This window comes from Ammodytes marinus (assembly GCF_949987685.1).
Source record: "Ammodytes marinus genome assembly, chromosome: 3".
NCBI lineage: Eukaryota > Metazoa > Chordata > Actinopteri > Uranoscopiformes > Ammodytidae > Ammodytes > Ammodytes marinus.
Window position 1 is genome coordinate 20,904,863 of NC_137232.1, and position 24,903 is coordinate 20,929,765.

Here is a 24,903-nt window from a genome sequence, read left to right on the forward strand (position 1 = left end):
TCGCGGTCAAATATGATAATGTATTTGCCATGGTCTGCCACCAGAGGGCATTCTAATTACATATAGCCTAGTCTGGCATGACCACTTCCGCCAGCGTCTATTCGCTTGCGTCGAAAAGCTACGCAGCCCCCGGTTGCTGGCTTTCCCCTATTGTGATCCCCCTCAAATTCGGAAACAATTCGCTCAGTCAACCCGTGTGCTTATGTGCAGCGCTCTCTCTCTCACACACACACACACACACACACACACACACACACACACACACACACACACACACACACACACACACACACACACACAGGGTGTGAGAAGTCACATTACTGTAGACAGATATAAAGTGTGGCGATACTTCGGGATAATAATATTGGCGGCGGCGGTCCGGGATGCATCCTAGCTTAGCCTAGCTGTCCAACTTCATTGTACAACTACCCCCGGGCAGAAATACCCTCATAAACTCTGGAAAATGAAGCGTGGGGGTTTGAATTGAGCACCGGACCTTATAACCAGCTAGATAAAGATCCGCCGTTCCCTTTCTTTGGTGAATTAGGGACTATGCAGCGGTGTTTTAGCGACGGGGAAAGATTCCAACGGCTTCCACTATCACCTAGCAACTCTTACGGCTACTTGCTGCAGTTGGTGTAGCGCTCACAACGTCAAAACCCTGTTCTGCCTGTAAACAGACGGACTACGGCTCTGACTACAGCGATAGGAGGTGGTGACATAAGTTCTCGAATGCTAAAAATTCTACTCGACCGCCGTAGCCGTCCTCTCAACCGCCGATGATAATGTTACCAGAGATAACACTACGTGGGTGGCTAGTTAACTCCGGTTAAGTTATCCCGTGAGCTCCTCGGGGGCTAAAGTGTATGGTGTCTTGACATGCTGGTTAGAAAGCAACACACTATGTATATTCCTTTTGTCTTTAATAGTTTTTGTGTGGCGTTTGCGGGTTTAGCCATTTCTCTGACAGTCTCTGGACGTAAAGACGTTCCATCAAAATAAGTCCCCCCCCGGCACTATTTTGCAGGACACCGCTGCTGCTTCCCGGGGTTAGCCCCGCCCTAGATGATTGTGATTGGTTTAAACAAATACAAACAGGCTAGCCCAGTTTCCCCGGTTTCCCCACCCGAATAGACGGCTCTAAACAGAGTGCTTCCAGACCCTACTACTTGCTGTAGTTTGGTCTGGCTTTGCGAGACTACATATAGCCTAATGGCAAGAAAAAACATGTGTTGAACTAGCCTATATCAAACATATGAAGGAATAACAGATAGAAGAATTTGTATTTGGCATGTGTTTCTTAATTATATAGGCCTATAAGTTAAATTATTCTATAGGGCCTACACAAGCAAAGTTTAAAAAAAAAAAGACTAAAGCCAATGCTCCACTGATCGCCTTCACTAGCAAAAATCCTTCCACTACTAAAGCACAGAAATTCTCTTGATCCCATAGTAATATAACCAAACAAACCTCTATCAGACCAAGGCTGGGTTTCATGTTTCAAGTACATGCCTATTCTATTATACGTGGCTTATTTTCTCTGCAGGGTAAGGTAAAAAAAAAAAATCTACACTGATATTGCCTCACATGTCTCTCAGCAGTAGATCATGTGCTCTCTAGAGGCTGACCAACATTGTAAGCTGTGTTGCCAAAATATACTGCAGGCTGCCTATCAGAATCAACACTATCAAAGATCAGGGAGTGTTGTGCAACCACAAGAAAGGAGCTTGACACAATGGAATGAAATATGAGACGACAACACTGTGGTGTTTTGTTATCTGCATATGTTCCAAATAAAAGTTAGTACATTATAGTTGTAGATCATATTATTTTCCTTGAAGATTATCGAATTACAAACAGGGCATTTGTAATGCATTATTTCCTTAATTTGATCATTACTATATTAAAAAAATTGTACTGATTGGTAAATGTACAGTCTTAAAAGTCATCATCAATCAAGATGTCTTAAAAAGTTAAAATGTAGCATCTTGTTTGTGTGAATAGGGAGCATTTTATTTTTAAATATTTTTGGGCCTAGCCTGGTTCCATTTTAGCTGCACATTTGAATGTCACCCTGTACACCAGAATGACATCACTGATCATTCATTTAATAAAGAATAATATGCTGCTCAATTTTTTGACTTAAGTAAAGGGTGGACAGCCCGTGTGCCCGTGCAGTAATCCACCCCTGATTAAAATAGTTGACACAGTAGATCAGACAATGCTTGCATACATGCACACTGCAGTCACGTGGAATTAAAATATCCAGATGGAACCGCTCTCATTGACCTCAAGATGTGCTGATAGTCAAAATGACATTTAGATTAATGTTTTTATTTTTTATCTGGTCTATAAGGTCTAAATATAATTTTAAGCAGATGAGACAGTGCCAAAATCCAAAGTAAGCATGTACACTCAACAAAAATATAAACGCAGCACTTTTGTTTTTGCTCCCATTTTTCATGAGATGGACTTAAAGATCTAAAATTCATTCCAGATACACAATATTACCATTTCTCTCAAACATTGTTCACAAATCTGTCTAAATGTGTGATAGTGAGCACTTCTGCTTTGCTGAGATAATCCATCCCACCTCACAGGTGTGCCACATCAAGATGCTGATCTGACATCATGATTAGTGCACAGGTGTGCCTTAGACTGTCCATAATAAAAGGCCACTCTGAAATGTGCATTTTTTTGCTTTATTGGGGGTCTGGGGACTCAGAACCAGTCAGTATCTGGTGTGACCACCATTTGCCTCATGCAGTGCAACACATCTTCTTCGCATAGAGTTTATCAGATTGTCAATTGTGGCCTGTGGAATGTTGGTCCACTCCTCTTCAATGGCTGTGCGAAGTTGCTGGATATTAGTGGGAAGTGGTGCACGCTGTCGTATACGCCGGTCAAGCACATCCCAAACATGCTCAATGGGTGACATGTCCGGTGAGTATGCTGGCCATGCAAGAACTGGGACATTTTCAGCTTCCAAGAATTGTGTACAGATCCTTGCAACATGGGGCCGTGCATTATCTTGCTGAAACGTGAGGTGATGTTCATGGATGTATGGCACAACAATGTGCCTCAGGATCTCATCACGGTATCTCTGTGCATTAAAAATGCCATCAATAAAATGCACCTGTGTTCTTCGTCCATAACAGATGCCTGCCCATACCATAACCCCACCACCATGGGCCACTCGATCCACAACATTGACATCAGCAAAGCGCTCACCCACACTGTCTGCCATCTGTCCTGAACAATGTAAACCGAGATTCATCCGTGAAGAGAACACCTCTCCAACGTGCCAGACGCCATCGAATGTGAGCATTTGCCCACTCAAGTCTGTTACGGCGACGAGCTGGAGTCAGGTCAAGACCCCGATGAGGACGACGAGCATGCAGTTGAGCTTCCCTGAGACGGTTTCTGACAGTTTGTGCAGAAATTGTTTGGTTATGCAAACCAATTGTTTCAGCAGCTGTCTCACTGGCTGGTCTCAGACGATCTTGGAGGTGAACCTGCTGGATGTGGAGGTCCTGGGCTGGTGTGGTTACACGTGGTCTGTGGTTGTGAGGCCGGTTGGATGTACTGTCATATTCTCTGAAACGCCTTTGTAGACGGCTTATGGTGGAGAAATGAACATTCAATGCACGAGCAACAGATCTGGTTGACATTCCTGCTGTCAGCATGCCAATTGCACGCTCCCTCAATGCTTGTGGCATCTGTGGCATTTTGCTGTGAGACAAAACTGCACATTTCAGGGTGGCCTTTTATTGTGGACAGTCTAAGGCACACCTGTGCACTAATCATGATGTCAGATCAGCATCTTGATGTGGCACACCTGTGAGGTGGGATGGATTATCTCAGCAAAGCAGAAGTGCTCACTATCACACATTTAGACAGATTTGTGAACAATGTTTGAGAGAAATGGTAATATTGTGTATCTGGAATGAATTTTAGATCTTTAAGTCCATCTCATGAAAAATGGGAGCAAAAACAAAAGTGTTGCGTTTATATTTTTGTTGAGTGTACTAGTAGCTCTGAAACACTATATAGAAACTAATTCACTGCTCAGTGCATGAATCTCACAATGCAATGCTCCATCCCTGTTGGACATTACTTTGTATTTTTGTCTTATGAAATTGGTCGGTCATGACACAAACATGATGCATTCAGCACATTATATAAAAAGTTGACCTTAGTTTTCAAAGGTCAAATTGTTAACAATATTTTCCTGCCAAGTCAATGGAGAAAACATCGGCGAAAATGTACTGATTTGAAACTAATCTAACCGCTAAACTGGTGAAAATGAAAAAAATAAATAGAGCTCTATCCAGAGAGTACGTGCAAAGGCTGACATGTGAGCAAACTACAGTAGACTCAAACTCCCCTGCCGAGTAGACGTTTCCAGTCCCATTTGCATGTATTTAAATGAGGGAATATTCCAAATCCAGCGCAAAATTTATTCCGATAAGCAAATAAGCCTTGTTGCAAATGGCATCTTATCATCATAGGCCAGCGCCAATTGCATCAGGACGTTAAATGATATTGAATTGATAATGATTCATATTATGGGGGAAAATCCCCAGGCTGGGGGGAAGTGTAGGCTACTTGATGGAGCTTAGGTTTATGAATAAGTGCTGCTTTATTAAAAACTATGTCACCGTATAAACCTGAGATTTGTGTAACAGCCGACCTGTGTTGATGTGAAGCAGATCATAGAACATTCATCACCACCATGAAAACCTGGCCAATTGACTTACTGAAGCATCTGCTGCACCGTACATAAAAGCGCACTGAGCCGAATCGGCCGTTTCAGTCGGATACTTTTCCCCCGTGGGGAGAGACCCGTTCCTGCCTGCCGCATGATCTTTTGTTCATAGCAAAACGAGGGAAAACTGCGCCTAGCTGCCAAACTTTGTGGGCATGTTAGCGTCGGCATATACTTAGTGCAAATTCCTTTGTCCACTAAAGCGGACAGGTTTGAGGAGTTGGTGATGTCTGTGGAAAGGTTTAAGAACGTTTTGTTTGGAAAGTTGGGTGCATTGAATAAGGAAGTAACACCAGGCTGTGTCGATCTGCTGTGTGTCCCCCGTTCGTAAATTCCATAGATAGTATATAAAATTCAAGTAAATTCATGCTTTGGTCGCAGCGGCCAGTCAAGTCAGAGGGAGGTGGCGTTTAGCCGGAGACTACTTCATGCCCGTCGGATACTGTGGCCTTCAGTGCGCGCATGTATTCGCCGCTAGTATATGATATAAATATGATAACTTCTACATGTTCATATTTGGTCCAAAAAACCTCACAATCAATCAAGGGTGCACACCTTTGTGCCGTGCAAAAGCAATATTCGGAAGCTCAGGCCGATCTGACTAACAGTCCGAGAGATATGCTAGCCACAGGAACACACACAGACACACACTCAGACACACAGACGTTTCTTGCTTTATAGATAGAAGATGTGTGAGAACAAGGGAAGAATTAGATGTGATTACAAGCATTAGTTGATTGCCATAAAAAAGGGAACTGAAAGTGCTTGTGGAAATTACCAAGTAGCTGTAGGCGATAGAAGATGCTACACGCAATATTAGTTTCCTGTTACAGTTTTTCACAATTGCTTAAACACATTTCCCGATAGACTACCTCACTTTTTCAAAATCCTTAACACAAATTTCAAAACTCAAACACAAAATGCAAAATCCTTCACTTCCATTGCAAAAGCACACTTTACCCTCAAAACAGTGTTAACTCTTCACTAAATGGTGTTTTCTTTTCAAATGACAAACACATACATCATATGACTAGACATTTCTTGCACTCATTGAACACTGGTGTGCAGAATGGAAAACACTATAGTATAAATGCAAAACACTATATGAATGCTTTATAAGTAGAATTATGCCTTTGCATGTTCATACACTTTCACCTACAGTAACAACAAATACTTTACGGTTTTTGCCAAATCCTAACACACATGTTGCAGAATAGTTTATTTTGCCATTTCAAACTAACACAATGAATAGGTACGACTGCAGTTCAAGCAATTCAGTGTCTCAGTATAAACTAAGAAAGAATTACAGTAAAATTAGGGAACAATGGTAAAAAAAACAGCGTTGCAAGGAATTGGGTGGTTGGATTATGAATCCTTTTATGGATACCGCCTCCTATTTGCATATGGCCACATCGCCTCATCAACATCACACTCACTAGCCTCGTTCGACTTGGAGCCGTCTTGCTCAGACCTGCGCAACTATGACGCGCATCTTGCTGAACGCACAACAAAAATGCTGCATAAATGCTGTGCGCTCAGCAAGACGAGCGTCATAATTGCGCAGGTCTTAGCAAGACGGCGACATCTCAAACGAGGCTAATGTCACCCTTTGAGAAGCAACAGGGAAATGATCACCTGATATCCAGTCTAAATCTCCTAATTATGGAGAGACTCAGGTTTAGCTGCACTCTCTGTCCAGGCTCCCTCTTTGATAGGCCATGATCTATAAAATGGTCCACTATAGTGTTCCGGTTGTATGTGTCTCCGTCTGTTGCCGTCTTTGTCCTCGTACTCCTGTCGCTCTCTCTCCTCCTCTTTCCTTGACTCTTACCGTCTCAGAAAGGAGCTGAGCTCACCTGGGGTCTATTTGTAGTGCTAGGGTTTAGACTGATTGGTATTCAATTAGTTAAATTTGTTTTCAAGAAGTGTGTTGGAGCATTTCAAACACAGTGCAAAGCATATATCGTGTTTGTAGGGTTGGTGCTTTGGTTGAGGGCATGGTGACAAAAGTTAGAGGTTGTTAGTGTTTACAGTATTCGGCAAAAACTGTATTTGTACCAAAATGTGCAGTCTACTGTAAATCACAGCAAACAGGAGCTCATCCCTGACCCTTCTATAGCTAACTGCACAAAAGCCTTTTGAGTTTAGAAATGTGATTGGCAGTGTGTTCTGTGTGAATACCAAGAGAGAGAATTCAGGAAGAGTGTGCAATATATAGAGAATTGTGTGTAGTGTTGTGAAAAATGTGTGTTTTAGAATGAGAATATGAGTCTTAGGCAGGAAATGTGTTTAGAGTTCAGCAGAATTGGTTAAGCAGTTGGTAAATTAGTTTCAGATTGTGCACATTGTGTCTGATGTTCCAAAAAATGTGTTTAAACAATTGTGAAAAACTGTAATGAGGAAGCATATGGTGATAACATCGAATACTTACTCATCAACAAAAATCCGGAAGCTCAGGCCGATCTGACTAACAGTCCGAGAGATATGCGAGCCACAGGAACACACACACACAGACAGACATACGTTTCTTGCTTTATAGATAGATAGATTAGTCAGACACACAATTGATCGCTACAGGAGGCAAATCTCTCTGCATCTCTCAAGAAGAGTAAGAATGTTCTACACTTCCTTGTATTTTGAAGAAGATGATATTCTCAAGATTGTAATACAATTTAAGAAAAGGTTAGGATTGATAATTATACTATTTCATTAAACGTTTAAACTGCTTATTGCTGCTTGTCCATAAAAAGTACATACGGTACTGTAAACTCTTGTGAGGGATGCCCTAATAGGCCTAATAGTATTCTTTATAGCAATTTTAAAGGAATGCTGGAAACAAGAACAGTATGTTTCAAAGTCAAGTGCATAGCTGAAGGGTCCTTTGGTTGCTTTATGAGTCTAGAAATCAAGATTTGGCACTTTGATTACTTTTATTGAACAACAACATTTAGGAAAGTGTTGTTTAAAAGGCCAGTGCAGATACTGGCACGATGGAAGTTAAGAACGCTGTATTAAGATTAAGTGCACAGCCGGATGACTTCATTTTGCAACAGCCTATTGTCTTTAAAACTCTGTACAATTACAACTGACTTATCATTTGGTTGATTTCAGGAGTTGCATTTTCTTGCAATGCCATAATGGCTTTAGTGACACAATTAAATGTAACATTATTTCACTGACAGTGAATTATTTGATTGATCAGCAACTGACAGATAAAGGTAGTATCCGAATGAGGATGTCGACACTAAACATGATAGAGATAGAGTCATTTTAAAACTCATGTTTTTACATTTGGCTGTGCCACTGCTGTAATAACCCTTAGTTTTTAGACTTAATTTGCTAGCATCTGCAGATTAACCATGCAAACCTGCAATGATGCATGTCGTCTTACATTATAAATAGGTGAATATATATTTAGTAAAAATATGAAACATGAAATTGTTTAAGTGGAGCACTGTCTTTTCTGGCTGAAGGATACCAGGGAGAGATTAAATGAAGCGGTAAACAGCAGTTGGAGCAGTCATTAACAGGTTAAATTTTTTCAGACATGAAGCTTATTTATGACCCTTGTTTCAAATGCATTTAGATGATCACAAATGCAAGCTTGTCATAACATGCATGCTGGTGTGAACTCACAACCTGTCAGGTATGACACATGTCATGGGTGTACAAACAACGGTTTCATGTCTGCTAGGAGGTTTTGTTTGTTTTGTATGATCATTCCATTTTGAATATTAAAATTGAACTCTGTGTAGTGCCTGTGTGCCAACTGTAAATGGAATTGTTATTGTCATTGGATTTTCCAGCCATGTCATATACACTCAACAAAAATATAAACGCAACACTTTTGTTTTTGCTCCCATTTTTCATGAGATGGACTTAAAGATCTAAAATTCATTCCAGATACACAATATTACCATTTCTCTCAAACATTGTTCACAAATCTGTCTAAATGTGTGATAGTGAGCACTTCTGCTTTGCTGAGATAATCCATCCCAACTCACAGGTGTGCCACATCAAGATGCTGATCTGACATCATGATTAGTGCACAGGTGTGCCTTAGACTGTCCACAATAAAAAGCCACTCTGGAATGTGCATTTTTTTGCTTTATTGGGGGTCTGGGGACTCAGAACCAGTCAGTATCTGGTGTGACCACCATTTGCCTCATGCAGTGCAACACATCTTCTTCGCATAGAGTTTATCAGATTGTCAATTGTGGCCTGTGGAGTGTTGGTCCACTCCTCTTCAATAGCTGTGCGAAGTTGCTGGATATTAGTGGGAAGTGGTGCACGCTGTCGTATATGCCGGTCAAGCACATCCAAAACATGCTCAATGGGTGACATGTCCGGTGAGTATGCTGGCCATGCAAGAACTGGGACATTTTCAGCTTCCACGAATTGTGTACAGATCCTTGCAACATGGGGCCGTGCATTATCTTGCTGAAACGTGAGGTGATGTTCATGGATGTATGGCACAACAATGGGCCTCAGGATCTCATCACGGTATCTCTGTGCATTAAAAAAGCCATCAATAAAATGCACCTGTGTTCTTCGTCCATAACAGATGCCTGCCCATACCATAACCCCACCACCACCATGGGCCACTCGATCCACAACATAGACATCAGCAAAGCGCTCACCCACACGACGCCACACACGCTGTCTGCCATCTGTCCTGAACAATGTAAAACGAGATTCATCCGTGAAGAGAACACCTCTCCAACGTGCCAGACGCCATCGAATGTGAGCATTTGCTGTTACGGCGACGAGCTGGAGTCAGGTCAAGACCCCGATGAGGACGACGAGCATGCAGTTGAGCTTCCCTGAGACGGTTTCTGACAGTTTGTGCAGAAATTGTTTGGTTATGCAAACCAATTGTTTCAGCAGCTGTCTCAGTGGCTGGTCTCAGACGATCTTGGAGGTGAACCTGCTGGATGTGGAGGTCCTGGGCTGGTGTGGTTACACGTGGTCTGTGGTTGTGAGGCCGGTTGGATGTACTGCCATATTCTCTGAAACGCCTTTGTAGACGGCTTATGGTGGAGAAATGAACATTCAATGCACGAGCAACAGATCTGGTTGACATTCCTGCTGTCAGCATGCCAATTGCACGCTCCCTCAATGCTTGTGGCATCTGTGGCATTTTGCTGTGAGACAAAACTGCACATTTCAGGGTGGCCTTTTATTGTGGACAGTCTAAGGCACACCTGTGCACTAATCATGATGTCAGATCAGCATCTTGATGTGGCACACCTGTGAGGTGGGATGGATTATCTCAGCAAAGCAGAAGTGCTCACTATCACACATTTAGACAGATTTGTGAACAATGTTTGAGAGAAATGGTAATATTGTGAATCTGGAATGAATTTTAGATCTTTAAGTCCATCTCATGAAAAATGGGAGCAAAAACAAAAGTGTTGCGTTTATATTTTTGTTGAGTGTAAGAAGGCACCAGTACCTGCATAACTCAGTGTTAACTGTTTCCACTGTACAGATAGTGGCTGCACCTGCTCATGATCACACTCCCTATTCACACAACTTGCAACTACTGTACTTCAACTACAACAGCATGGTAAGTCTTATCCTGACATATACAATATATGTTGTGCTAATTTCTGTAGCCTTGAACCTAGATTAGTTTTACTGAATTTGTTATTGAAGTTCTATCATCACTAACACAGTTTTCTCCCCACCTCTTCTATTCCCCTATTCCCCTCCCTAACCCTTTCATTCTATTTTCTACCCTGTTGTTGTCTTCTCTCCTCTACTCTTCTCTTCTCTGAAGGAGTTCAATTGTACATTAATAGACGACATCCTGGAGAGGTACTACCTGCCACCATTTTATGGCATAGAGTTCTGCATTGGTTTCCCTGGCAACCTTTTGGTTGTTCTTGGTTACATTTTTTTTTTGCCGAAGTGGCAGAGTTGCAATATTTACCTCTTCAGCCTGGCAGTCTCCGACCTTGTTTTCCTCTGCACTTTGCCACGCCTCTCGTATCTCTATGCAAATAACCAAGCACTGAGCAGTCCCTTTGCTTGTGTTCTCAACCGCTATATCTTGCATGTGAATCTATACTCTTCCATCCTCTTCATGGTTTGGCTAAGCATGGACCGCTTCCTGCTCATTAAATATCCAACCCGGAACCATCCCCTGCTGAAGCCACGAACAGCCCTGTTCGTGACAGGGCTGAGCTGGCTAGCTGTCAATGTGGAAGTTTCTCCCATGATAGCACTGATGGTCCATGATTTGAAAAGTGGAAACTGGAGTCGCTGCCAGGATTTTGCCAGCCTCAAAGGATGGGATAATCCTTTGGGCTACAGCCTGGGGCTAACCTTGTCTGGTTACATTCTCCCTCTGCTTGGACTGTGTGTTTTCTCCTATCAAATTGCACATATGCTCCGTGTCCATGAAAAGGCTATGCAGTGCAAGACAAAATCCTTCAAGCGGCCTCTTAGGGTTGTAGCATCAGCTGCAGCCATGTTTCTGGTTCTCTATACTCCCTACCATGTGCTAAGAAATGTAAGAATAGCATCTGGACAGCTCCAGCCAGGGCTTCAGCTGTGTACAAGGAAGAGTATAGAGGGCCTGTACATCTTGAGCCGCCCGTTTGCCTTCTTGCACAGTGTCATCAACCCTGTCTTCTACTTCCTCATGGGTGATAAGTTCAGAGAGCTCTTAATGGCTAAGTTCAGAAAGCTTGTTAGAAAGAAAGAGCGGCAAGGAGAACCGGCCTGACATAGTTCAACACAACATCCCTGCATACTTAAAAAAAAATACATCCACAGGTGAATCAGCTTACATATTGTATTTTGTTTAAAGTTTTGTTGAAATTTTGTTTTTAAATAATACCTCACATACAGTATTGTGTGAATAGGTTGCTGTTTAAATTTGTGTCTGCATCATTATATATATATATGTGTGGTGTCATGATGGAGATGCATGTGTGTCATATACAGTATGCTTACTATTTTTGGTCAGCATTGTATTTTATTACCTTTGTATGTGCTACAATTAACTCAACTGCTACTTACATTAATATTGGAAGTTTAAGGATTTGTGAGAAAATAAATATATTTTGAAATATATGTTTTTCAAAAGATTGTGCTGAGGTATTTCTTCTTCTGTGTGACTGTCAATATGTTTGTTTCATTTTGAAGAGGATCTCTTTTTAAAGTTAGCCATATCACAACACTAGTGCAAGGCCAATTCACATTGATTTGATTGTTTACATAATGTCCATTATGGATCACAGTGTTTTCTGTTAATTTAAAGTTAAATTGAATGCAAAGCTGTTCAGAGGCAACATTTTAATCTTTGGATTTCTGAGCATTTCATAAGTACCGTAAGTCAATCACATATAGAATTTTACTTTTTATATAATTTTTGTGTTCACAAAACTTTTACACCGGGAATATAAAAAATAAATCTTAACTATACGCAACCGACAAATGCTTTGGCTGACTTTTTTCCTACATAATTTTTCCTGTGTAATATGAAACTTGTGTAGCTATCCTTTACACATTGATAACATAAACAGTAAATACCATCAGCCGGCGGCTTATGCAAATGTTTAGGAAGCGGGTGAATACGTCCATGAAGAGGGACCACAGGTACGTTGTGATGAGATAATGTATTTATATTTTACTTTGTAAGATTAATAATGGTAACATGATGATGATAAAGCAGATACAACTTTGATTTAGTATAGTTTTGGAAACACAGGATGTTCTGGTCTGACCGACCTAAATCGTTCCCGGGAAAAAATCGGAACTGTGCAAATGCATTAATAATAACTATATAAAAATATGGTTGTTTTTGCTGATAGTCTCTGTTGCTTTCATTAGAGGAAAAATACTGTTTTATTATCATTTTAATGTTCCTTATTTAAACACACTTAACTTCAAAAGAATGGATCAGGTGCTATTCCTTCAGTCATGACTTGTCACACCACACTTGAACCATTATTTCATTTACATTGGCTTCTCTCCTGGATTGAGCAAACAAAAGAAGCAAAGAGGAAATATCAGGCTTGGCCCTGTGTGACCGTTTCAAGTTTCATAATAAAGGTCAGATGAGTGGTACTGGGACAGCCCATGAGAAAAAAGCTGCACATAAGTATGTGTGAGCACAAGTATAAAACCAGCTCTTTATTACAGATAATATGATATCCTAATAAAATACCACTTTTGGGATATAATTCCATTTCAACTGGGGCCACTGAGGCCACAAGGCATAGGACACATGGTAAGATTGTTTGGAAGGTTGCTGCTGTATGTTAAACTTAAAGCTATACTGTACGATCTGAGAGAGCTAGCATGATTTGAAATTAGCTTGTCCTCGGAGTTCCGTTTAACTCCTCCCTCTCCCCTCGGGACTCCCTCCCCCACCCCTCGACACACAGCCGTGCACGAGCGCTGCTGGCTGCACTTCCCAATTGCACTGTTTACCAGTGATTGTTAACATTTAACTCACACACACAAACACTCACACATAGGCTACATGCAGAAAAGGCCCCAAAGTTTATAGGTTACAGTGTTGTTATTTCTTATAGAGTGTTGAGATGAGTTTTGTTCAGTGTGGATGACAGTATAGCTGTCAGTTAGTGGCCGTGACGTCAGTCGGCCGGAGGGTCTGTCTAGTAAGTTTCCTTTTCTCTTCTCTCTCGGTCAGGTGTGTGAGCGCGCATGTTGCCGCAGTAGTCGACACAGTTGAAACGTGTATGTGAATCACCCGTGTGTGAGTAGGCCTAAGTACATGCAGTCCCGATCGCTGTTATAAGTTACAGTTTATGGATGTTATTGACGGCCGCGATTCGCAGGTCGCAACAGCTGTTCTAACGTCTCCTCACGAGCGGAATGTAAGCCTGTGTCTCTTTTCCTGCGATCTATGCTGCTGTGCCTGTGAAAGAAGGAAAATAAAGAGCGGAAAAACCATACTCCTCTTCTCATGCTTATAGTCTGACGTTTTTGGCCTTAAGTGGTGTTCTGGCCGACACCTCTGAAGTGAAACCAGTGATAAGCAGATCAGCGCGGTACCGGTAGGCGACATCCACCAGTTTCCTCCCCTACACTAGGCTACATGATGAAAGATACAGAGCAGTAGCCTACTTAAAAATATAGCCTACTTTTTAATCTTTGGGTTTTGGGGAAAGTAGCAAGTCTTGTCAAGTCAAAAGGCTCAAGTCACGAGTCATTGATGTTAAAGTCCAAGTCAAGTTGCAAGTCTCTTTACATTTTGTCAAGTGAGTCTCAAGTCATCAAATTCATGACTCGAGTCTAGTCCACACCTCTGGTAACTTCTGTGTAGGTTCCATTGTGTAAGCTTGTTATGCTACTTCCACTAGGTCTAGTCCACTGCCAGGTAGCCTACTACGATATGGCACGAACGCTTTCTCTGCCCTCCGTGAACGCGCTCAGGCTCGCACACAGAGGGGAGAGAACGCGCAGGATTGTGATTGGTTCTTTAGATACGGGTCCATCGTCTCCGATTGGTCAGCATTTTAACAGGTTTATAGAAGGTACAGAATTTGGGGGTTTTTCGTTTCTTTTTCATTGCCCATAAGTCATTTATTGCTGTTGGGGTGTAAAAAGCACTTTTCACAACATATTAAAAAGTGCATATTGCAGATAATCTCCTATGATGCCTTTAAGGTGTCTTGAATAAAGCATTTGTAAGGTAGAAGTAGTAGTAATCAATTTCACTCTACGAATTTAAATTAAAAAAGCAAATAAATCTACCTTGACAGGATTTGGCTTCATATCATTCAGTATATAACTTTTTTTTAATTATTTATGTCCAAGCCTTATGAGCAGTGTTGCTGCAAACCCGAGGCAATCATGTTTGAAACAAAGTGCATATTTGCAGGAGCAGTGTGTGCATGCTTACTTACATTCCTGTATGTGAACAGAGTAAGTATTTGTGCACTTTCTACTGTATGTAGATATAATCCGTGCAAAACCACTATGCATAACTAACAGTTTCCAGGAATCATCTGCCATAATCCATTTCACGTTATTGTTATTAGCCCTCCATAGCCGTGAAGGAATTTGGAAACAGTTCAACCATTTCATCTACAAAGGGAAAAATAAGTGCTTACAAAAAAAGTATCCAGTTACACACCTGCACACAAGGTTAGTGTATAAAAGAATATGAACAGCATAGTGTAGCGTATAAATAGTCCATTTTATAGCAAGGAGGCGTGGAGTGCTTTGTTTAATGAGTCCTGATGAATGTGGTTGACCTATTTGAATCAACCTTTTGTGTAAATGGTTTGTTCGCCTTCATGCATCATCCTCTTTGCTATCCAAATAGAAAAAAATACGCTTTTTTTTCTAAGCGTGTTTATAGATTAACTCGTTCTCTTGTCCACGTGAAACCTCTACAAATGCATCTGGGAATGATTCACCTTAGCAGTGCCAGGTGGATTTAGTCCGTGTCGGTCTGAACAGAATATCCTTCCCAGCATATTGTCCTTTTCACTTTCACTATGTATGTTTTAAGTCAAGTACACCTATTCTAGTTTGTCTGTATATATTTGCCCACACACACAAGTAACTGATCCATTGGTAATGTTCACAAACATTTATTGACAGATAACAATAAAAAGAGAAATTATGCAAATCAAGTTCTCCGATATGGAAACGAAAACAGAAGTAGTCATATTTACAATAGAGAATGTAGCAGTGCTTCAACAAATGAGCCAGGTTTCTCTCACAAAGAAAATGGTTGTGGTAGTGTTGTTTCTTGAACAAAATGAGAAACTGGTTAAAAAAACATTCAAGCAATGCCTTGCCAAAATGCTGAGACTTTGAGCTACTTTATCTGTGACTTTTTTCATCTATACTTTCCTATATTCATTAGACAAAGGCAAATCTGTAGCGAGAGCTATACTAGTCTTTTAAATATTAACATGTAGAACGTAAAATGTATGACTTAATGTGCATTTATTTTCTTTTTCGCAAACGAGTTCACTTTTTGGGTTCCTACACATAAAGCTGTTTACACTACAATAGAAAAATACTTGAACAAAAAAAATCATACACACTCACAGTCACAAACACAACTTCATCCTTTTAAATGGGACTCTTGATAGCCTAAGACTTGTATTTGTGCTGAACATGTTGAAGCTCCAAATAAAATGTTACTCAAATGCTTTGTTGGACATTCATCCCTCTCTTTGCAATATTACTTAATCACGTTTAGCTAAGCGCAATAACAGTAATGTGTGTATGCGTGGTATTAAGGATGTTTGGAGGTATGCAAATTGCCTAAAATAGGTTGATTGCTTATAAATACCAATATTCTGAGTGGAATGCTCAAATTTTAGAATTGTGTGTAGCCAGAATGTGCAGCCATTAAAATGCAAGCGAGCCTTGAAGTAATTATCGTTTTTATACTACTGAAAATATGTGGAAATTAAACTAGCTGCACTAGAGAGGTACTGTATAACAACAAGCCTCGACTATGTGCCAAAACTGTGAGTTATGTGAACAAATCTCAGTATCACCTGCACTCAGTAATACATTGAATTTCCCCTAGAGAGATCATAGGAATTCCTCTTCTTTTGCTCCTTAGCTTTGGCCAAACTCAAGATACATTTTTGCCATTGTGAAAAACCTTGCCTTCTTTGCTAAGACCTATACTGAATATTTCAAACAAAAACAAAAAAATGGAAATGTTGAGTCATTTTTGGGTTGGCATTACTAATGTAAACTACTAAAGAAATGGACATAATATCCAGTAGCAGGTCCTGTGCAGCACCACACAGTGCCAGCAATCACTATCCAACTGTGTTCCCCCTCAGGTCTGTTGGTAGTAATGAGTTTGTTGGACAATATAACAATAGTACTATTGTACTTGAAATATGGTGTCATATGTGCTGTTTGGTAATCAAACCAGATAATGTGGACACAAGAATCCTGCATCCTACTGAGTTACAAAACACAAAGAACTTAAAATAGCTTTCAATATATTCACAGAAAAAAAGCATGACCAAAGAAAATAGGCAACAAATGAAACACCAGATGGGAAAAATGCACCCAAATAAACATTTGTGCATTGTGTTGAAGAACTGGAATGAATATACATATAAAGTAACAGTTTTTTACAGATTTTCCTTGAGCCATTTGATATAGTTGTCTGTCATGCGACGTGCAATCAGGAAGTCGGTTGGCCATACAGTGAACATCAGCCCTCCATGAAATCCTGTGTCATAGTGTTCATGTGTCACCTCAACACCAGCAGCACGGAGTCGGGTGACATACATGATCCCATCATCGCGGAGAACATCATACTCACATGTCAGAATGTAAGCCTTGGGCAGAGAGTGCAAAGCTGAGTCTGGAACCAGCAGAGGTGATGCTCTCGGGTCAGCCAATGATCGAGATGGTCCATCCTTGCCAAATGCCTCTCCTCCGCCTCCTTGCTGTACAGTAGGAGCACTGTAGTTGTACTTGCTACGATATGTTTCAGGCAAAAAGGCGCTCCAGTTGACAAACTTCAGCAGGTTGGAAGACTCGGGGTTATTGTGGGTGTTGGCCATCATGGCTCTGAAAAGGGCTTTGTCAGTGGTGAAGTACTCACTCCAGAAACGTACCATGAGGGTGCGGGGCAGAATTGGCATGTCTTTATTCTGCTGATAGGAAGGCGTGTTAAGATCCAGAGCTTGTAGCACGGGGTATACGAGTGCTTGAGCTTTCAACTGAATCAGCTGTCCAGGCTCTTTCCGTAACTGTGATGAGAGACAGAGGGATTAACATGTGGTCAAAACATTTGAAGAAAATTGTATTTCTTAATCAGATGAAATAAATAAACGTTCAGCTCAATGTGGTGGTCATGGTTTTTTCAGGATAATTAATGGATCACCCCAAGTGTTCTGTACGTCTGTTATTTGTCTCTTCTCTGAGCTGTTGAATTGTTGGGGGGGGGGGGGTCTCCATTATTAACTCAAGGAACATACATTTCCAAAAGATTCTTGTGAAAGCACAATCTTTACTGTTTTGACAGTTACTGTTGCTCACTTGCCTGTTCTATCTATTATAAGGGAATGTGTAGTTATCTGGTGAAAAGTTGAGATCAGTATATGAAATAGTAGGTCAGTATTGGTCACCTCAGATCCTGCACAGAACACGTTTTTGTCGTCCAGGGTAACACATTACTATTTATCATAAACTGGCTATTTAACTTTGTCTGGTGTCTTCTTCATACAGTATAGTTTAATATGTGAACAAGAATAATAGAGCTGACCAGGGAAAGAACAAAAAGATTAAGTACCTGCTGGGAGACAGCAGCTGCCAGGTTCCCGCCAGCACTATCCCCAGACACAGCAATGCGTCCTGGGTCGACAGAGTACTGGGCCAGCACCCCCTTCTGGAGGAAATGTTTGACCACACGATATACATCCTCATATGGGATGGGGAAGTGGTGAGCAGGAGCAAGACGGTACCTGAAAAACCCAAAAGGAGCATGTAAATAAACATCCGTTTTAAATAACATGTGCAGGGAGATTATTAGAGCCAGGGATGATAAATATGAGGACATTTTCAAGGTGAGAAACAAACAAACCACAAAATCACAGTTGAAATGCCATATTTCAAAAATGTAATTCAGATATAGGACACATTCATAGTTATTTTATTTTACCTGCTTATTAATTAATTTAGTTTTCTTTAACACAAATACAAACAGTAGCTATATAAATCTGCTGTCTCATTTCATTTATTCAAGTTTTGGATAAAGAAATTAGTGTGTAAAAGTAAATGTAAAATAAAGAAACAGAATTCAGCTCAAGCAGGCTGTAAATGTAAAAGTGGTCAGTATAACAACTAAATGTACCTGTATTCAGAAAGATAAAACATATTGGTGTGGTGAAATAAGAACACAATGTTTTCTTAAAACTGTCTATTAATGTAAACCTGTGATAATTTACTACATTGATCAACTGTACTGATTAATGGTAAACAAAATGAGTTTCAGTTTGTTCTGTAATATTGAATCAGCAAAACAATTAATGAAACCGCTTGTTTAAGAGCATTTTTTCCCCAAACATTTTAATATGAATTGTCTTCTGAAGACGCATACATGTGTTGGAAATTGCAACTACACTTTAGAGATAAAGGTACATTACATACATTAACATAGTCTCCTGCCCTATCGGTATCATCTTTAGCCATAAGCTAAATGTCACACATGGCTGAATGAGATTGAGAAATTCTGGAATTACTCATTGAACCCTTCACAAGTTACAGACAGGAATTTGGATGTGGCAGATAAGGCAATACCACAACGCATCCCTCTCTGGTCAACTCTTCTGCCCATTGTCAAATTCTGAGTCAACAAGCACAACCACACAAAAAAGTATGACTTAATAAGTACTTTTCTTACATACAAGGTTGATTGATAAAGCAGAGAAACTGAAGAGTGAATTAGAGTATACTGTGAAAGAAAGGTACAGCGCTGAGATGCAGAGTTAGAGCCAGATGGCCAAAAAAACAACAGTGTCTGTAGCTTTGAAGGGGAAAGGCTGGGCAAGATCCAAATGAAAACATGTTAGCTTCACTCTAGTGCTTCCTCACGTCCATTTAGCTAATGAAGGAGGACAGCCACATAAGACATCAGAAAACTGTGTTGGATAAAGAAAGGGGGTGTAGCAGGAGTGAACTGTGTGCAGTATATTACAGGGGCAGCAAATGCCTGGTTCTAAAAAATACAAAATTAACTTACTCTACGGAGAGAACAACTGCATCTAGCTCAGTGACCATTTTTCTAGCCAGGAGATCATACGGACTCATACCTGCATAGGAAGACATAGGGCAGAAAAACCAAAACATCAATTGAATTCCATCCATTCCTGACAGTTCACCATTGTCCATGAAGGTGACTCTGCAGAAACAAAGATGAACCTGCCATCTGGTCTAGCAGTGCAGCCTTAAAATATTGATGTTATTGTAAATGTTACAACCGTTCAACAGATTGCAAACACAGCATGACATCTGTCAGACTGAATGTCATGTCTTTACAGTTTGGATCAGCAAGGGTAACCACCCTCTGAGGTTCCCACTGCTCCAGCAGACGGTGTGCTTTTTCGTTGTGGCTTGTGTTGGATACTTCGTTCATTATTTAGGATCCTGTCATAAGAGCTGTCATGGAGAATCTATATAAAGCAAAGCTATTTGCCAGATCAATTTAATAGGGAATGTTCAGCATATGCTCTCAGAGTATTAGGTACATCACTGTGTAATGAGCGCATTACAAACATGTTATACTGTTTCTAACCATCTTTGGGAGTCAGTCATAATTATGTGCAATAAAAGAGAAGAGAGTCCAACCGTGCACTTACGGGAACTTCCCAGACACCATCCTCCACCATGCAGGTATATGACAGCTCTCATGAGGTCAGTGTCACTGCCCTGCTGCTTTGGCTGGTACAGAACCACCTCCACTCCATCAAACTTCTCCTCCATCACCTTGACATGCTCGTCAGACACTGGCACTACTCTTTCAGCCAGAGTAATGAAGTACATAACCCCCATGTAGTCTTTCAGCCCCAGTAATTCACTGAGGTCTGCCTGGAAAGGGAAACAAAGCATGAAATGTAGAGACACACTACATAATTTCTCATTGGTCATCAAACCTGAGCCATGAGTATTACGTTTTATACAGTTAAGCTAACGTAAGCCAGTTTATCCTATGTAAACATCGAACTGACAAAAGCCTCCAATGTTCAAAACACAAAGGGCTAATATGCACAACTATTTGGCCATAATACCAATAGAGGAAGACTGTAGTCATGTGAATATTGCCGGGTAAAATGTCATCAGCACCCTAGAGTTATATCTGTTGAGAGATAATAACTAAATGATACGTTTTAAAATCATGACTCCTAATCCATTATGTCTGATGAAGTAGGCAGCCAGTGGGTATCACAAGCTAATCATCTTATGCTCTTCCACAGTGACCACAGCAAACTCATCAAAGAGCTCCAAGCTCTTTGGCACTGATAACAGTCTGGGGGGAAAACAATAAGAAATAAAATAAAGAAATTGGACCACTCTGTTGCATTTGCTTAATTGAAAATAGGAAAAGCCAAAGTGGACATTGCAGTACAAATTCATTTTATTTACAATTTGATTGTTTGAAATGTGTGCAGTAACAAATAATTAAAATCGAAAATAATTTGAATTATAACGTGACCAGATAATCATTTAGAAGACTGTGTTCTTGGCCAAGGGATACATTTGGCCTTAGTATGGCAGCATCAGCAAAAATAAAGGCTTGGCTCAGTGTGTTTGTGTAATAGATGTTTCACAATGAACACAGCCTCTTACTTTACAGAATATTGACAATTTCTATGCTAAAATATATTGATTTCTTCACAAAGAATCAGTCTTTCAAACTGAAAACTAATCTCCCTGCAGCAACAACGCTGAACAATGTCCTGTTGCATAAGCCAGTGCTTCCTTGATATAGCTCATACTACTGGAATTATACATTCCTAGTTTCTGAAATGATATATATATATCGAGAAAGCTGTGACAAAATAAAGCCAATGCTCGTTTTTATACTGTTACAATCATGCATTAGCTGATTGTGTTTTGAAACCTATAAAGAGCTGTATTAGCAGAATCACAATGGGTAAACCAATGGCGTTAAACAGTCATTAACAGAGTGGAGTTTCCTTTATAGAGTCTATCATTAGAACACTTGAGCAGGACTATAACACATGGTTTATCATCTGACATAATCTGTAAATAGCATGTTTATCCACATCAGCAAAATACAATAAAAGTTTAACATTCTACTTTACCTAATCTGAAAGAACCAAGGTAGATAATCTTAAATAGGCCTATTTGGCTATTTAAGGCAAAATTATCTAATCAGTGCTAGATAGCCTATTATGTTAATAGATAGCCTATCAGTAACATAATATAATATCAAGACAGCCTGCAAGAACACAGTTTTCCTTACCAGGTGGCTGAGACTTCTGAAGAAAGAGTTGGTCAGCATTAGTTTCCATCTCTCGTCTATCTCCTCCGGAATGGGCTCATAAATATAATAAGCGGTAAAAGAGCAGAGAGCGACAAATAAAAGGATGCTTCCCGACCTCATTTTACAACGTGCGTTCTCAGCAACTAATAGCAGGGAGGAAACACAAAAAGGGTGTGAGCTGCGCTTGTGAACAAGTCACACCGGTGTGCGAAAAAAGGCTACTTAATTTTGGATCCAGACCAGCTTAATATTACTGCACGTGTTTGGTGTCATTTGATGGTTATCGGCGTGCATGTTCGGAGCTTTTCTTCGCTGCTCGCGCGCGTCCCGCAAAGCATATCCGTCCCGTAAATCCGGTGAATTGATATTAAGCATCAGTGATAAAGAGGTTCACTCACGAGGCAGGACCATCCCACCTTGGCTCGAGAAGCAAATTCCTCAGGTGCCTCCTAAGCGCACGCAGTCTACACAGGACGCGCGAATAAACTTTGTAGCCTGCCAACATGAGAATGATACGCCAATAGTATAGCCTATAAAATACGTTGCTCTCGCATTTGTCTTTGTTTCAATATTTCAACGAAATAATACGCCTGAGGTTTTTTTCTTGACTAGAAGTCACTCCAGATTCCTGTAGCTGATGATGTAAGAGGCGCTCCGTGAGAGGGAACCGTAAACTACGTGCTTCTCCGCCTACGATCCTCGGGTTTAAGTTCCGTATATCCAGTGACTGTAGTGCAGCTAAATAGCTACGGTTGCAAAGCAGCCTAAGCTAATTATATTATTTGTGACAGAGCCAGATGAGAGGTCTCCTTTCCTGGGAGGACTGGCTGTCAGGGCACTATGACTCTAATGCACTCACGTTTCGAAAGGACCCTGCACGAGGAACAGGATTAGTGCTGTTGCAGGAGTTTGACAAAGAACTTGCGTTCAGGAGGGTTGATTTCGTCCCAGTAGCCCATAGGAGTGTACTATCATTTAGTTTCTTGGCAGTGTTATGCCTGTGTATTAATTAAAGGAGTCACAACATTACAGCTGTTTGGGAAAGGGCAAAACAGGTCCACACAGGTGCATGTCCAGTATTATTTGAGGCAGAATCCTTATTTTACAGGGGTAGCTTATGACAGTAATTTTACTGACAAGCCACTTCCATATCAGAATTTGTATGAGGATTTTGATTTTTTTTTAGGAAATGTACTTATGTGCAAACTACTCCATTCTAAATTGTCACTCAGAGCCAATTGTCGAACAGAATAACGACAAATATAAGAACATGCTGGTGCTCTTGCAGAAAAATATAGGGCACTTGTTTTTAGATATTATGACCAAAACCCACCGTCAAGGTAAGGTTGTTTTTGTACCCTTTCACATTCACTGGTTTCACAGCTTTGTTTAAAAGCTAAACCCTATGCAGCCACGTGATTGTGTTGACCTCTGTGTTATGATTGTCTCAAACTTTCTCAAAGCCAAGTCAGAATTTTTAATTGGCCTGTGTTTAGGGGCTGGCAATTGTCTCTTACCATCAGCCATCAAACTCTTTTGAGATGCAATCTACAGGATCCAGGGCGTGACGGAGGCTTGGTGAAAGCCTCTGTGAGAATGATCACTGCTGAGCTGTAGAATACTAAATGTCTTCTCTGAATACAAAATTATACTTGGGACTCTCCAGGAATCTCTCTGGAATTCCCTCCCTCCTTTTCACTTCAAACCACCGGCCTCTTCTCAGCTTCTAAGGAAAACCTCCTCAGTTACTTAGTAAATCTTTCATGGAGCTGCCTTCACTCTTTGTGTCTCGTCAGTGGGGAGGACAGGTGTCAGAGTGTGCGTGGGTGGGGATGTCTTCATGTATCTAGAGTCGTGCTGTGCAGTGCTCTGCCACGTGGCCATCTAACACCCTGCCGCATGTGGGGGTAGCTCAAGTGGATGTGAAAATGTCTTAAGCAAGATGTATGCCTACCATTCACTAGAAGACTCTGTTATAATAAAACTAACAATATACGGCCAGGGTCGTAACTCCCCCCTTCCTAAAAAATCTTTCCCCCAAAAATGTTCGATTCACCAAATCCGAGACAGAGCGTCCGCCATAATGTTATCCTTACCCTTCTTATGATGTATAGCTAGATTGAAGTCCTGCACAAGCAAGGACCACCGCATCAGCCTCTGGTTAGTATTCCCCATCTGTGCCAGGAAAACTAACGGGTTGTGGTCTGTATGGAACTCGACGGGTAACGAGCTGGACCCTACATATACCTCGAAATGTTGGAGGGCAAACAGTAGTGACAGGGCCTCTTTTTCAATAGTACTGTACTGAATTTGGTGCTTTGTGAACTTTTTGGAAAAATAGCAGACTGGGTGGTCGATACCGCAGCCATCCTCCTGTACCAGCACTGCCCCAGCACCACTGGCACTGGCATCCACCTCCATTTTAAAGGGTCGCGCAAAATCCGGCGCCGCAAGAACAGGTGCGCTACAGAGAAGAGCCTTGGCACACTCAAACGCGCTCTGGCATGCTGGTGACCACATGAATGCCTTGGTGACACTAGTTAGACTGGTGAGGGGAACTACGACATCCGCAAAATTTCTGCAGAACCCTCTGTAATAGCCTGCCATTCCCAGGAAACGGCGTAGTTTTGGGCACGGGGAACTCGAGAATCGCCTGTATTTTTGCGGTGAGCGCGCGCACCTGCCCCTGCCCCACCTCCTTCCCCAAATATGTGACTGTGGCCTGGCCGAAGTCACATTTCGCGAGATTCAGTGTAAGTGATGCTTTTTTTAATCTAGCAAAGATTTCGCTCAGAGTCCCAACGTGCTCAGCCCAAGTGCTTGTATACGCCACAATATCATCTACACAGTAAATTCCCCAGTGTTAAATATGCAGTGTCAAACTCCATTAACTCTATCTGAGTTAATATAACAACAGCTGGAGTAGAATGCCTCCTAGTGTTGGTGTCAATTTCGGTAGTTAAAAGACGGGGTGTAGAAAGTACTCTATAAGGCTTTAAATAACACTATACAGTGTACACTGTAAACAATTGCTGTAAATTTACAGCAGGATTTCAACAGCATTAACCTGTTATTTATAAAAACAGCATTTAACTGTTAATATAAAAGGCAGTCTGTTAAATGACAGTCCTTTGCTGTTATGTTACGGAAC

General features: G+C 41.0%; 2 protein-coding genes across 2 annotated transcripts; one reads left to right on the plus strand and one right to left on the minus strand.

The window, feature by feature from the left end:
- Nucleotides 1-7,336: 7,336 nt before the first annotated feature.
- LOC307248394 (succinate receptor 1-like) lies at nt 7,337-11,501 on the plus strand (the record flags this gene model as incomplete). The annotated part of the gene is made up of 3 exons (XM_080024792.1): nt 7,337-7,376; nt 10,260-10,337; nt 10,551-11,501. The coding sequence occupies exons 2-3, from the start codon at nt 10,335-10,337 to the stop codon at nt 11,499-11,501; spliced, it is 954 nt and encodes a 317-aa protein (XP_079880918.1). The 5' UTR covers nt 7,337-7,376; nt 10,260-10,334.
- A 3,831-nt stretch (nt 11,502-15,332) lies between these two features.
- aadac (arylacetamide deacetylase) lies at nt 15,333-22,276 on the minus strand. The gene is made up of 5 exons (XM_080025176.1): nt 21,732-22,276; nt 20,104-20,332; nt 19,488-19,557; nt 18,039-18,210; nt 15,333-17,496 (listed from the first exon to the last, which is right to left on the minus strand). Exons 1-5 carry the CDS (start codon nt 21,870-21,872, stop codon nt 16,870-16,872), a joined length of 1,239 nt encoding a protein of 412 aa, XP_079881302.1. The 5' UTR covers nt 21,873-22,276; the 3' UTR covers nt 15,333-16,869.
- Nucleotides 22,277-24,903: the final 2,627 nt, after the last annotated feature.

Bases quoted from the DNA above. Each gene is read 5' to 3' on its own strand.
- aadac (XM_080025176.1), bottom strand. From the start codon at position 21,872: ATGAGGTCGGGAAGCATCCTTTTATTTGTCGCTCTCTGCTCTTTTACC. The intron at 20,333-21,731 runs GTAAGGAAAACT...TTCCCTTTCCAG, and splicing joins TCAGAAGTCTCAGCCACCTG to GCAGACCTCAGTGAATTACT. The intron at 19,558-20,103 runs GTAAGTGCACGG...CTTCCTATGCAG, and splicing joins ATGGTGTCTGGGAAGTTCCC to GTATGAGTCCGTATGATCTC.